Source organism: Mirounga angustirostris, unplaced genomic scaffold (assembly GCF_029215605.1).
Source record: "Mirounga angustirostris isolate CCGP_5_RB_7025 unplaced genomic scaffold, mMirAng1.0.hap1 SCAF_8, whole genome shotgun sequence".
In the NCBI taxonomy this organism is placed as follows: domain Eukaryota; kingdom Metazoa; phylum Chordata; class Mammalia; order Carnivora; family Phocidae; genus Mirounga; species Mirounga angustirostris.
The window spans coordinates 31,834,458-31,847,369 of record NW_026991716.1 but is presented as its reverse complement, the minus strand read 5'-3'; the positions used below and the strand labels follow the sequence as shown (position 1 = coordinate 31,847,369).

The 12,912-nt window shown below is 56.1% G+C and overlaps 1 protein-coding gene across 7 annotated transcripts in view; it reads right to left on the bottom strand.

Annotated features, from left to right (window-relative positions):
* Positions 1-698: 698 nt before the first annotated feature.
* ZNF76 (zinc finger protein 76) overlaps positions 699-12,912 on the bottom strand; it is a 34,116-nt gene continuing 21,902 nt past the window's right edge. For 2 of the 7 annotated variants that reach the window (XM_045866755.3, XM_054505828.2), the window contains exons 3-14: positions 10,872-10,952; positions 10,683-10,760; positions 9,370-9,569; positions 6,279-6,395; positions 5,880-5,955; positions 5,215-5,340; positions 4,930-5,109; positions 3,893-4,126; positions 3,635-3,798; positions 2,769-2,933; positions 2,114-2,227; positions 699-1,584 (exon numbers count right to left, since the gene is read on the bottom strand). In XM_045866755.3, coding sequence (XP_045722711.1) covers positions 1,480-1,584; positions 2,114-2,227; positions 2,769-2,933; positions 3,635-3,798; positions 3,893-4,126; positions 4,930-5,109; positions 5,215-5,340; positions 5,880-5,955; positions 6,279-6,395; positions 9,370-9,569; positions 10,683-10,760; positions 10,872-10,952 — 1,640 coding nt within the window. In that variant the 3' untranslated portion in view covers positions 699-1,479. Of the gene's footprint in view, positions 1,585-2,113; positions 2,228-2,768; positions 2,934-3,634; positions 3,799-3,872; positions 4,141-4,929; positions 5,110-5,214; positions 5,341-5,879; positions 5,956-6,278; positions 6,396-9,369; positions 9,570-10,682; positions 10,761-10,871; positions 10,953-12,912 lie in introns of all 7 variants that reach the window. The other 5 variants (XM_064597507.1, XM_064597509.1, XM_064597511.1 and 2 more) reach the window with 5 other exon arrangements.

The following is a 12,912-nucleotide window of genomic DNA, read 5'->3' as shown; positions in this document are numbered from 1 at the left end:
GAAGAGGCCCCTCCAATCCCTGCAACGCGCCCACGCCGGAGGCAAACCCAAAGAGTTCTTCCCATCAGGTCCCCTCCCCTGCATCCCTCCCTTCCCACCAGGGCTGGTCTGGTCCTCCCACACACTTTCCACTAGGGTCCAATGGTGGCTTTGGGATTCCACAGCATGGTCCCAGACACCTCCCTGTGGGCATCCCCAGAGCTGGGCCTTCAGCACCAGAGTCATCAGAGACCCTCGCTAACCTTGGCAAAGGCACCTCCTACCCCCACTCCTCGGTGGGGCTCTGCCCACTTGGAGCAGCTGACCATGGGCAGAGTGTATGTGGGAGGGGGCTGGGCGCGGAAGGGCTCTATATCACATGAGGTAAGGTAGGAAAAAACACAACCCCTCCAGTCCAAACATCCTGATGCCTCAGACCCAACCAGAGCCTGGAATCAGGGGTCACCCTGGGCCCGTCTGGCCACCCTGGAGCCCACCTGCTCAGGTGTGGGCAGAAGTCACCGGCGGGTCCTCGGGGCTTTTCTTACACCTGGGCTTCCTCTCCCCCCACCCCCGCCCCATGCCTCTGGTAGGCCAGTCCCACCAGTCTGTCACTGAGGCTCGGTGGGGTTGTGCCAGGGATACAGGGGCTAAGAGCCTGATTCGACCAGCCCTGGTATCCCAGGCCCAAAGCCGAAAGGAGGGAGGGAGGGAGGGACCCAGGTGGAAACTTGGAACTTTTATTAAATACTCATTCACCCATTTGCCCCCACCAACCAGAGCAAGAAAAAAAATTATCAAAATGGAATTTAAAAAAACAAACCAAAACAAATTAAACCCAGTCCCCAGTATGTACAAGGCCACTCCTCTGCTTCTCTGCCACCGAGAGGAGAGGGGGCAGCTGGGGGTGGGTGGGGCTGGGCACCTTTTCTCCAGCCACAGGCCCCTGAGCGGTTCTGACTATGGTGGCAGGAAACCCTGCTGCCAAGTGGCCAGGCACCATGGCAGGCTTCCAGGGAGGTGGTTATTGCTGGGAGGAGCAGGGCTGGGCCTGCTCTGCTCCTACTGGGCTGAAGAGCGGTCGGCCCCTTCCCCTGGTGGGCAGTGACCAGTCAGAACAGAGGACCAGTCCCCACAGCAGTCCCAATCGCCATCTGAGAGGGGGAGTGGACTGAGGGTAAGAAGGGTGTTCTCTGGAGGGAGGAGAGTGGGCACCCAGCTGATTCTGAGGAGGGGACACCCCAGTACAGCCTGGTGATCAGCTTGTCCTCTTTAGCTCCTGAGGACGGCACACTCCTCCGAGTCCAGCTGTGCAGCCCTCCTCTGGGGCAGGGCTCCCGTCGTCCCCTTCAGTTAGGCTGTTTTCCTGCCGCCGTCTCTCCCTGGAGACCTCTGTGGCCACCTGCCAAGTGTCGGCCACAGCCCCGGCCCTTGGAGGCAGGGACGCCTGTGTGGCATGGCACCTCCTCCAACGCGGTGTGGAATTCAGCCCCCTGGGACTCAGCAGCCATTCTCTGACTCTGTGGCCTCCAGGGTCACGGCCCCTTGCTGCATGGCAGCGGCGGCCACACTGATGGCCTCCTCTAAGGTCTGCTGTTCCTCCAGCTGCGGAGAAGACGGTAGAGATGCAAGGAGAGAGTGAGACTCTTCCCACCAGATTCTAGTGCTAGCGAGTATGTGGCCTACTTTCCTGAATCCCCTCCATTCGCCCAGTGCCACATCCTGAGCACTTAGTGGGGCCCCCACGAACGCTGACAGAGTCCCAGTAGGCTAGCTGTGGCCAGGGAGCCACAGAATGGTCCAGGGTCAGGGAGAGGGGCTTGTTCACAGAAGGGGAGGACTGGCTGGAGGGGACCTCAGTAATCATCTACTTGAGCCCACTTATTTTCCTGAAGAAATGGAGACACAAAGAGACAAGGGTTTAGACCACCAGATATGTTGCCATCGAAATTATTCTGAAGGCCGGAAGGGGCTTCAGCACTATGCTTCCGTCAAGAAAGCGCCTGAGACAGCTGTGTGGATGTAGCTAAAATGAGCTCTTTTTCGGGCTGAGTGGCCTTCTCTTCAAGATCTCCGTCTCCTTCCTCTCCGCTCCTTATTCCTTCCTTTCTCAGGCTCGGGGACCTCCACCCACCTGCACGGCAATGTGTGTTCCGTTGGCTGTGGCCAACAGTGCCACCTGTTGGTGATGAAGGGATGCTACACTTGAATCGTCGGCCACCACAGCCCCAGAGGTAATGATTGTAACCTGAAATATAAAAGAATGAGATTTTCTAACCCACCTACGTGACTCTCCCTCCCCCCAAGCCAAATAAAAATCCCTTCAAGCAAAGTGGCTGGGAACAAGCCAGAGGGGGATGGATAAAACCAGTATAGGTCAGACTAATTAGCATGGGGCTCGGAGCTTGGTGAGGTGGCATTTTTCTGGGAGCCAACTTAATTTAGGGATTTGGATTCACAGAGGTCAGAGCTGTCAAAGGCCCAGAGGTAATTTAATCTCATTTGAAAATGGACTGAAGTCTGTGGAAAAGTGACCTGCCTGTGGTAGCAAAGCAAGTTAGAGGTAGATCAAGATTTAGACACTGTCTCTTGACCCCCAGTGAAATGCTTTTCCAGAGGAGAACGGCTGATGGAGCAGAGGGGCTGTGGGGAAGACAGACCCTTTCTTTATGGGGGGAATCTTGGTCCCTGTAAGAAGGCTGGACGAGGTCAGCCTGCATGTTAATGCCCACCCCACAAAAAGGAAGGACAAGAGAACAAGAAACCCCAAGCAAACCGCCTGGTCATACGGGCTGCGTCTGGGTGCCATCAGCGCTGACCATGGTGACCGTGTGTGTGCCAGATGTGGCCAGGTCATCGTCCTCACTGGGTACGGTGAGGGTGGGGCCGCTGTGCTGGGTCACCATGCTGATAGCACTCCCCAGGGCCTGCAGGTCTTCTGGGGACAGGCTAACCTGCCAGCAGGAAGGAAGATGAGCTGGGAGTGCACTGGCAGGTTGTCCGAAAGCCCCTGGGTGGAGGTACCTGTGCTCGCAGACATGTTAGCTTCTGGAGAAGCCAGAAGATTTGCTTCATGTCACAGAGGGGGAGGGGGACGGGACAAGCAAGGAAAACGGGTCTTTGTTTGCCCAAAGGAAACACTAGAAGAATTCTGCTGATCACTTCTATTTACCATCACTTTGCCTCGGGGCTCTGTTCCATGCAGTTCGGGCTCTCGACCCAATTTCATCCTCATGGCAACTCCAAAAGACAGAGATGCACTTGACAGTGGGTGCTGACAAGGGTCTTATCATACTGCTGGCTAGAAACCCCAGGCCTCCAGACCCCACACCATGCTCTGGCCCCCACAACACGCCTCTCTTGAGGACAGCCAAATGTCTCACTCAAACGATAGGACCGTCAGCCTCCATGTAAAGAGGGAAGCTACTAACTGTGATCTAGAAGTTCCAGAGGCTGAGGTGAAAGCACGAGGAGGAGGGGCTGGCTGACAAGACTCGGGACCCTCAGCCTCAGCTCTCTGAGCTCCATGAGGCTAAAAGGTGAACCTGGGTAGGGGGTGGGGCTATCAGAACTTCGGGACCCCCCCAGAGAGAGTGAGAGAGGGGACCAGCCGCAGCGGCCCCCCCCGCCCCTCCCCCCACCCCGGGGCCTGTACCTGCTGGGCGCCGTCCTGAGTGATCAGAGCCACCCGGGGCGCCCCGTCCTCCTCGGCCACCATGGCCACTTGGGCTGGGATGTCATCGCCCTCTTCCTTCACCTCCGAGAGGTAGGCAACACGGGGGCGTTTGGGCGGCGGGCTCTCCTCGGTGGCACAGGCAGCTGGGAGAGGAGAGCCCGAGCTGACACCTGCCACCGGCAAGCCACAGGGAGGCCTGGCCTGGCCCCGCTCTCACCTCCTGCCCGTAGCCCTCACCGTCGAGCTGCTGCTGCTCGTACAGGGCCTGCTCGCTCTCCTCCGTGGCCTCCAGCTCGCCGTGGGCGCTGCGCTTGTGCATGGCCAGAGTGGAGGTCTGCCGGTAGGTCTTGCCGCACGCGCTGCAGGTATACGGCTTGCAGTGCGTGTGCACCACGTGGTGCTTGTACAGGCTCGAGTACTCGGTGAAGCGCTTCCCGCAGCCTGGGACCGTGCAAACGTATGGCTTCTCCCCTGGGGACACTGGGCTATGAGGGGGGCGGGAACTGGGGCTGGCAAGGGGAAAACTAAGGGGCCGGGGGCGGGAGACGGGGATTGGTGCAGGGAGACTGGGGGGGGGAAGGGAGAGGGACTGAGACCTAGGACTCTCAACAGACACAGCTGGGGGTGATGGCCAGCAGAACAGAGGGGACAGGAGTGTGGGACAGCTGAGCCCTGAGGGAAGGCTGGGGCGAGTGAAGGGACTGGTGGGAGGACACGGGGAGGGGCTCGTAAAGGTGAATGTTGTGAACAGGAGAGGCAGCAGATAGAGAGGGATGACTGACATAGCAGGGGTGATGGGGGAGGGAGGGGACACATATGCCGAGAGATGACACAGAAGGCTGGATGAGGGATATGACACTGGGGAGGGCGAGGATACGCAGGAGTCATATGGACCGTGGAGGAGGTGAGATGAGGAGCTAAGGGTGACATTTCACTCTGTTTTTCCCCCATCACGCCTGACCCTGGCCTTTTCCCGGGAGCTCAGCTGGAAGGGGAGAATTCAGGATGGGTGTAGGGAGGTGGCAGGGAGCTTGAGAGGGCCAGCTGGACCTGTCGGACGGGACCTAACCGGCAAGGAAGGAACTGCTCACTGCAAGTGAGACAGTGGTTCTGGCCGGAACCACAGAGCCCCGTCTCCCCGCCCACAAGCCAGCCTGCAATGGCCAGCAGAAGGGCTCGGGGCTCGGAGCCGAGAACGTGTCTCAGGTCAGAAGCCTAGGGTCGAGAGGGCCGGGGCCTCAGAAGGGGTGCTTCTCCCATGCCGGCTGGCCCACCTGTGTGGATGCGCACGTGATTCTTGTAGTTGGTGGCGCTGGTGAAGCCGCGGCCACAGTGGGGCTCGGGGCAGGTGTAGGGCCGCTCGCCTGTGTGGGTGCGCACGTGTACCTTGCGGATATTAGATGTGGTGAAGGAGCGGCCGCAGCCCTCGAAGGGGCACCGGAATGGGCGTTCACCTGTGGAGATGGGGTGTGTGGGGTGGGCTGGTTCAGGAAAGGGGGGGGTCATGCCGGAGTAAGGAGCTCCAGGTCACAGCATGAACGGGGCAGGGCCCAGCCTACCGGTGTGGGTCCGGACGTGCTTCTGCAGGTCTCCTGACGTCTTGAAGGCCTTGCTGCACAGCTCCTCTGGGCACTTATATGGCTTTTCACCGGTGTGGGTGCGCACATGGCTCTTCAGCCCGTATCCTGTCCGCAGGTGGGAGGGAAGGATGAGAAGAGCACTCTGGGGAATCTGCCTCATTATCCTAATTCAGAGGCTCTCCGTCTTCGGGTGGGCTCTGTGAGGCCCCATGGCTCCTCAGGCACAAGAAACCTGTGTCTGCCTCTATCCCTACCCAGCCCGGGCAGGCCAGAGGGGCTGGAAAAGCCCACACTGCTCTCCTCCCCTCTCCAGGGGCGGCCAGTGCCATTCTAGAACACAAGCCTGAGAGCCATGGCTAGAGGTTTCCGAAGGGAAATGGAGCCCAGAGAGACGCAATGGCCCAAATACCCCACAGCTGATGTAGGAGGCGGGGCCTCTCTACCAAGCCCCCAGCTCCCTTTGCGAGTCTGGGTGACGCTGCCCCCACTTCCGTAACAGGGTTTCCTCCAGAGATGGCGCCCTACAAGTCAGAGCGCTTAGGCAGCAGTTTCTCTGGGAAGGCAGGAAATTCCCAAAGTGAATCTAGAACTCTCTGCCCTCAGTTGGAAGCAGTCCATCTTTAGTCTTCTTCTAGGTAGGTTACCTGTGGCAAAGGCCTTTCCGCAGCTGGGGAAATCACACCTGTATGGACGGTCACCCGTATGAGCTCTTTCATGCACCTGTGAGGACAAGCAACCACGGGACTCAGAGGGACTGGGGTACGGAGGGCCTCTTCCGTTGTCTTTAGGCCTCAGAGTACCAGCACTGGCCACCTCCTTTATTCTGCCTCATTAGCTGAGAAGCCACCTCCTCCAGAGGGCCCTCCCTGATTCTCTTCCTTCCTGCACTCTTCATGTGTGTCACAGACCCCTGGGCTGACATTTCAGTACACTCATCTCTTCCTTTCAGTAGGGCAGGGACTGGTTCTAGTCAAAGCAGGAAGTCAGAATTACAGCCTGGTGGGGAAAACAGTAAGGCTGAAAGGTGTGCGTGACCACCTTACCTTCAAGTGATGAGCAGTGGTGTAGAGACGCCCACAGCCTTTGTAGCCACAGCGGAATGCCCTGTCCCCAACCTGCTGTCCTTTGCCGTTATGGGGAGCCTGGCTGTCATGCAGGACCTGAGGAAAAAAAATCTTGAGGTTCCTATCTGTATCCTCCTCAGTGACGAGAGGGAAGAGGTGGGATATAGGCAGCTTAAGACCTAACACACAGGGTTAAACCTGCCAGGGGGAGAAGGGCAACCGGGGGAGACAGACCGAGACAGACAGGACACAGGCACTGAAGCACTCTGCAGGAGAAACAGGGCTCGCATGTGGAGTCCCCACCCACCTGTCATGGATACAGGGAGGACTCAGTGTCACAGGGGCTGTGACAGCTATGGAAGAAAGGCCATCTCCCAGACAGCTAGGTAAGTTTGCTGAGAGCCAGCACCCCCACTTTTTTTTTTAATCTTTAAAAAAACCGTTTATTTATTTACTTACTTATTTATGAGGCAGGGGGAAGAGAGCATGCAAGGAGCACGGTGGGGTGGGGGGAGAGGGAGAGAGAATCTTAAGCAGACTCCATGCTGAGCGTGGAGCCCTACATGGGGCTCCATCTCAGGACGCTGAGATCACGACCTGAGCCGAAACCAAGAGTTGGGCACTCAACCAACTGTGCCACCCGGGTACTCCTTAAGATTTTATTTTTAAGTAATCTCTACACCTAGTATGGGACTTGAACCCACAACCCTGAGATCAAGAGTCCCACGTTCCACTGACTGAGCCAGCCAAGCCTCCCAGCAACCCCCACTTTTTTTTTTTTTAAGATTTTTATTTATTTATTTGACAGAGAGACACAGCAAGAAAGGGATCACAAGCAGTGGGAGTGGGAGAGGGAGAGAAGCAGGCTTCTAGTCTGACCTTGAGTGAGTCATTCCACTCCCAGGCCTTAGCTTGTGCCTCTGAGAGGATGAGACAGGACTAGATGACCTCAGAGGTCATTTCCAACCCTCGATTCCCCCGACAGCCAGTGAGGCAGGGGAATGAAATCTGAACACCTGAGTGGGTTAGCCCGCCAAGCAGGCCTGGCCAGGGAGCCCAAAGTGGGGCTCGATCCCAGGATCCTGGGACCATGACCTGAGCCGAAGGCAGACGCTTAACGACTGAGCCACCCAGGCGCCCCCACCAGCAAGCCCCACTTTTGACCACACGCACCTAGGAGGCCACAGCTCTGGACGCCGTTACCCTCTGATGGGAGGAGACCCCTCCCTCCTTGTGGGAAACCTGTGCTCAGCAGGGGCATTAACAAGGGGGCTTGCTGTGGGGATACGCTCACCTGGGTTGACCAGGGTGAGGTACAAGCAGCAAACTGCAGAAACACCCAGGGCAGGGCCTGCAGGTGCTCACCAGAAGTTTCAGCTCTAACCACAGCACCCAGCTGACTGACCAGTCCCCCCTCCCCCTGCGCCATCTTCTCTCTTGAGAACATTGCTGGAGCCACCTGCTTCCCACCTGCCCCGGGCTTCAGGGAGGCCTTACTGCTCTTCTGCTTTCCTGAGCAGGGTCCTGTTGGGACTGTCCCTTAGTCTTTGTTTCCGGGACACTCTGGCCTTCCCAGAAGCTCCTGAGGGTGCCTGGGTGGCTCAGTTGGTTGAGCGACTGCCTTTGGCTCCGTTCATGATCCCAGGGTCCTGGGATCGAGTCCCACATCGGGCTCCCCTTGCTCTGCGGGGAGCCTACTTCTCCCTCTGCCTCTGCCTGCCACTCCCCCTGCTTGTGCTCTCTCTCTCTGCTAAATAAATAAATAAAATTAAAAAAAAAAAGAAGCTCCTGAAACAGAAGTCTGGAAGGCACGGGGAGTAGGAGACGAATTGGTGAGGCCAAATTCATGGCAAGGTCTGTCTAGTCAGCTCCAAGTCAGGGGGTCAAGCAGCTGACAAAATTCCACACACTTAAACAGCTGGTGAATGGCGGGGGAGTGTCACAGGTGGCCAGGCCTGCTTGGCGGGCTAACCCATTCAGGTGTTTGGATTTCATTCCCCTGCCTCACTGGCTCTTGGGGGAATCAAAGGTTGGAAGTGACCTCTGAGGTCATCTAGTCCTGTCTCATCCTCTCAGAGGCACGAGCTAACGCCTGGGAGCAGAATGACTCACTCAAGGTCAGACTAGGTGGCGGGAGAATCAGCACGGACCTCAGGGTTCATGATCCAAAGCCCAGTTGTCTTTCTAACAGCAGCAAGTCTCAAATATGGCTTCTAAAATACACCGCAGGGAACGGAGGGAGTGGGCAAAGCCCAAAGCAGTCTGCTCTCAAGTTTTGTGCTTCATGTTGGAAAGACATGAAAGTTTCCTCTTCTTCTCTGATACTGCTACGTAGTCTTATTATAAAAACAAGCCCCCCTCCCCAAATTTTGGGTAACATTAGTGCCCCAGGGAGCCCTGCCATGTCCACCCTGAGGCTCTGCAGTTCACCCCAGGGAGGGGGCCCCCCGGTTTGGCGTGCTCACAGATCTCGGTGCCCATGTCGCCCATGGGCGGGACCACCACTCCGGCAGAGAGCACGCTACCTGACTGACACGTGGGGAGAGCCCTGATCTTCCTCCCTCGCAGATGAGCTACTGTGCGGGCCCCATGTCCCAAGAATCCCAGCCGCTCTGCTGCATCTGCCCTCGTCACTGCCTACTGAGGTTATTCCCCCAAATGACTACATGAGTTGCAGAGAAGAAATAAATATGAGACTGGCTGACCTCGGTGGCCCGGAAAACTAATAAAAGTCACTGGCAAGGGCTTTCTCAGACAGCACAGAGGATTACTGTAACAACAGCCCAAGTGCAGCAGGCTCTAAGTCACCACCGTACAGATGTCACCGCTCTTCGAAGCTGCCTTCCCTCGGCCGAGACGGCATAAACTACGGGGAGCGTCACCAGCTGTCGGTGGCCCCGGCCACGCTGTCACGCACGCTGTGGACAGATGTGGAGGGGGAGCCGGGGTGGAGGGGCAAGATGGGGAGTAGCTCGGGCCAGGCCCGAGCACAGGACGGCCCTTGTCCCCTAGAGTGGTGGCGATCTGGGCCGAGGGAGCAGACGGGCCGTGTCAGGCTCCGCGAGCTCACCTTGCTGGCATACTGCTCCAGGGCCACCACCGTGTCTGCGCTGAAGCCCTCGTCATCCTCAGCGGCCAAGTCCTCCAAGCCCACCTCCGTCTGCACGGCCAGGATGGCGCTGTCTGGCGGCACAGCCACGGGGTGGTGAATGTAGGCGGTGGAGCCATCTTCCAGCTGGACGGCTTCCAGGGCACTGGGGTCATAGCCCTCTGCGGGGAACACGCAGTTAGCCCCGAGGCCGCACGAGGGCAAGGGATGTGGCGGGGACCCTGGCTTTAAGGTAACGAGAACTACATATACCAAGGAAGGTTTCAGCATCTTCTGGTCCCTCTCCTTGGTGATTCACTCTGGCTGGCTCTTCTTCTGGGGCCAGCTCTCCCGAGGACAAGGTCTCCTATGGAGCTCTGACTGGGAACTCACAAAGTCCCCAAGGAGCCGAGGGGACCATTATCATCTTGGCCTTAGATGACCACAAGAACCTCCTAACTGGTAGCCCTTTAATTCCCTCCAGGCTGCACAGCATCCAAAAGGATCTTTGCAGGACACAGGAAATCATGTTATCTGATAGTTCCACTGCTTCCCACCGGTCTCAGGATAAAGACCAACAACCAAACCCTTACCTTGACACTCAAGCCCCAGTGCTCTGGCCCCTGCCTCTCTCATCTTATCTATCTTGCCCTCCCTGCCCCCCCCCCCCGCCCCCATTCTGGCTCATAGCAGTTCCCTGAAATATGCCATTCTTCCTCCTCCCATCTCTGAGCCTCACATACTGTTCCTGCTGTTCCCTGCCGTCCCTCTTCTTCCAGCTGAGTCTACCCTTCAGCTCTCAGCCTGAGCATCACTTCCACGGAGAAGCCCTCCCTGTGCTGGATCTCTGCTCATGATGATGAGTTCATCGTTGACTGTTCGTCTCACTTCTGTCTCCCGCTGGCCTCTGGAAGAGCAGGGACCATGCCTGCCTCCATCCCCGCTTGTACACTCCATACCTAGTGCAATGCCTGGCATGCAGTAGTTAAGCAAGAAACCACTTGTAGAAGGGATAAACGGTTATTCCTCAGTACTTAGACATCCTCGGGTCCTACTTAAAGCCCTAAGACTTTGCAGCTGTGGTAGAGACAAAGCCACCATTAAGGCCCATGCTGTTGAGCTCAGGGGCTGTTTCCTGGAGGCAGAAATCGCCTCTCCGATGGTAGGCACCGGGGGAGGGAGGCAAGCCTGCTACTCCAGGTGAGCTTGGGCACTACAGCTCCCATGGCTATGCCCCAACCTCTGCCAGTTCTGCCTCCCTTCCGTCCCACCAGTCATGAGGACCGTGACCCCACCTTTGGGTGTGCGGTGTATGTAGGCCATGCTGCCATCTTCCAGCTGTACAGGCTGTCCATCCTCAAAGGAGAGAGGTTCTGTAAGGAGAGCAATGCTTGCCTTTCTCTGCAGCTCGATGCCATCCCACCCCTCCCTCAGTGGGGCCTGCCTGGCCTCCATGAGGCTGGGGTGTCTTGGGGTGCTCTCACCTTTCTGCACCGTCACTTGGTGAATGTATGCAGTGGTCCCGTCCTCGAGCTGGATCACTTGCCCTTCAAGCAGCTTCTCTCCTGTGAAGGTGGAAACGGAGAGAAGCAGGTCAGGCCCAGAAGAGGGCCAAGGGACACCTGCCTGCTTCTCGAAGAGGCCTGTTTGAGGCACAGTTTGCATGTCTAAGCACAGGTGACATGCTCCATGTCCCCTGCTCCTTGCCTCTCTGGGCCTGGGCCTCAATGCTACTGGGTGTGAAGACATCCCACTATGAGGAACCCTAGAGCCCCCAACAGATTCCCTTCCTCTACTCGAGGAGCAACTTCATTTATTATTCCATACATGCCCAGTAAAGTGGGGACTTCCAGCCTAACGGTAAGCTGCGGAGACTGATCTAAATAGAGAACAAAGAATGCCCTGAAACCTGGAAAGACCTCAGTGGGTCAAAAATCAGCACTCTAACTGAACTAACAAATCGAAATACATTCCTTGTCTCCCACTGTGCAGTACACCCAGAACTAGACCTTCTAAGGCAGAATAGCTTAGTGGTTAAAAGCAAGTGGCTCTGGAACTGTCCAGGCATCCTGGGTTTGAGTTTCAGCTCTACCTCTTATTAGCTGTGTGTTCTCAGCAGTTTATTTAACCTCTCTGTGCCTCAGTTTCCTCCTCTTAAAAAGAGGATTAAAAACCGTGTCTTTGTCACTGGGTTGCTGTGAAGGTTAAATGAATTAACGAATATAAAACAATGCCAGGAGTGTGGGTAGTCAGCCTTCAATAAGCCTTAGCTTTTTAAAAAAATTTATTTGGAGAAAGAGCGAGTGGCAGGGAGGGGCAGAGAGAGAGGGAGAGAGAGAAATTTTAGCAGACTTCTGCCTTGAGCGCAGAGCCCGAAGTGGGGCTCAATCCCACGACCCTGAAATAATGACCTGAGCCAAAACCAAGAGTCGGATGCCCAACCGACTGCACCCCCCCAGGCGCCCCAAGCCTTAGCTTTTATCATCATAAACCCGATCTGCATTTTAGAAGAGAAAATAAAGCAACAGGGAGCTAATGTGAACGCAACTGCTGTGCTATTGCGTGTCCTCCAGGCCTTGTTCCACTGCCGCTGTGGGGACTGTCTCCTTCATTCACCTCTGACCTTTTCACATTTCAATTTTCTAATTAAAAGATGACTCACCCGAGGCAACAAGCAAGCAGTATAAAACAGAATAAGACTCCAGAGTTCCTGAGATATTACCGTTCCTTTGCCTCAGATCTTTACTGGGAAGCATTTTTTTTTTTTTTTTAAGATTTCATTTATTTATTTATCTTTAGAGATGGTGGTGGGGGATGGGGCTTACTGGGAAGCACTTCTAAGAGCAACAGGCTCTTTGGTTTAGAATTAGGATTAGACAGGGATGCGTGGGTGGCTGAGTTGGTTAATCGTCTGCCTTTGGCTCAGGTCATGATCCCCGGGTCCTGAGATCGAGTCCCACATCAGGCTCCCTGCTTAGCGGGAAGCCTGTTTCTCCCTCTGCCCCTCACCCTGCTTGTGCTCTCTATGACAAATAAATAAATTTAAAAAAAAAAAAAAACAACTTTGTAGAATTAGGATTCGACAGGCCTCTCTCTCCTCATGTCCAAGTTTCCCAGGGGATGAGAGGGAACGAAGCGAGAAAGGTAGGAAGGGAGAGGGAAGAGCTCATGACAAGTGGTTTGCTTACTCCTTTCTTCACGAATTTCAGGTTTAGGAATTTGAACTCTTATGATGTGGGGAAAAGACCAGGCAGCTGCTTCTAGCCTACCTCTGCTAACTCCCCCTCAGAAGAATCCCCAAACTCACCTCCACACCGAGTCTTCTCGGGTCAGGAACCCACAGTTCTACAACCCAGCCGAAGCCAGGTGAGGTAGAGACAAAGGTTAAGACGTAGGAGAAAGGCAGGCAGACGGACCCCCTGAACCGCCTCCCATCAGCAAGCCACGGGCTTCCCTGCATTTAACGCCTTATCTGTCGTGGCCAGAGCACCGCACTTGGGGTTTTGAGAGCAGGAGCAGACTTCT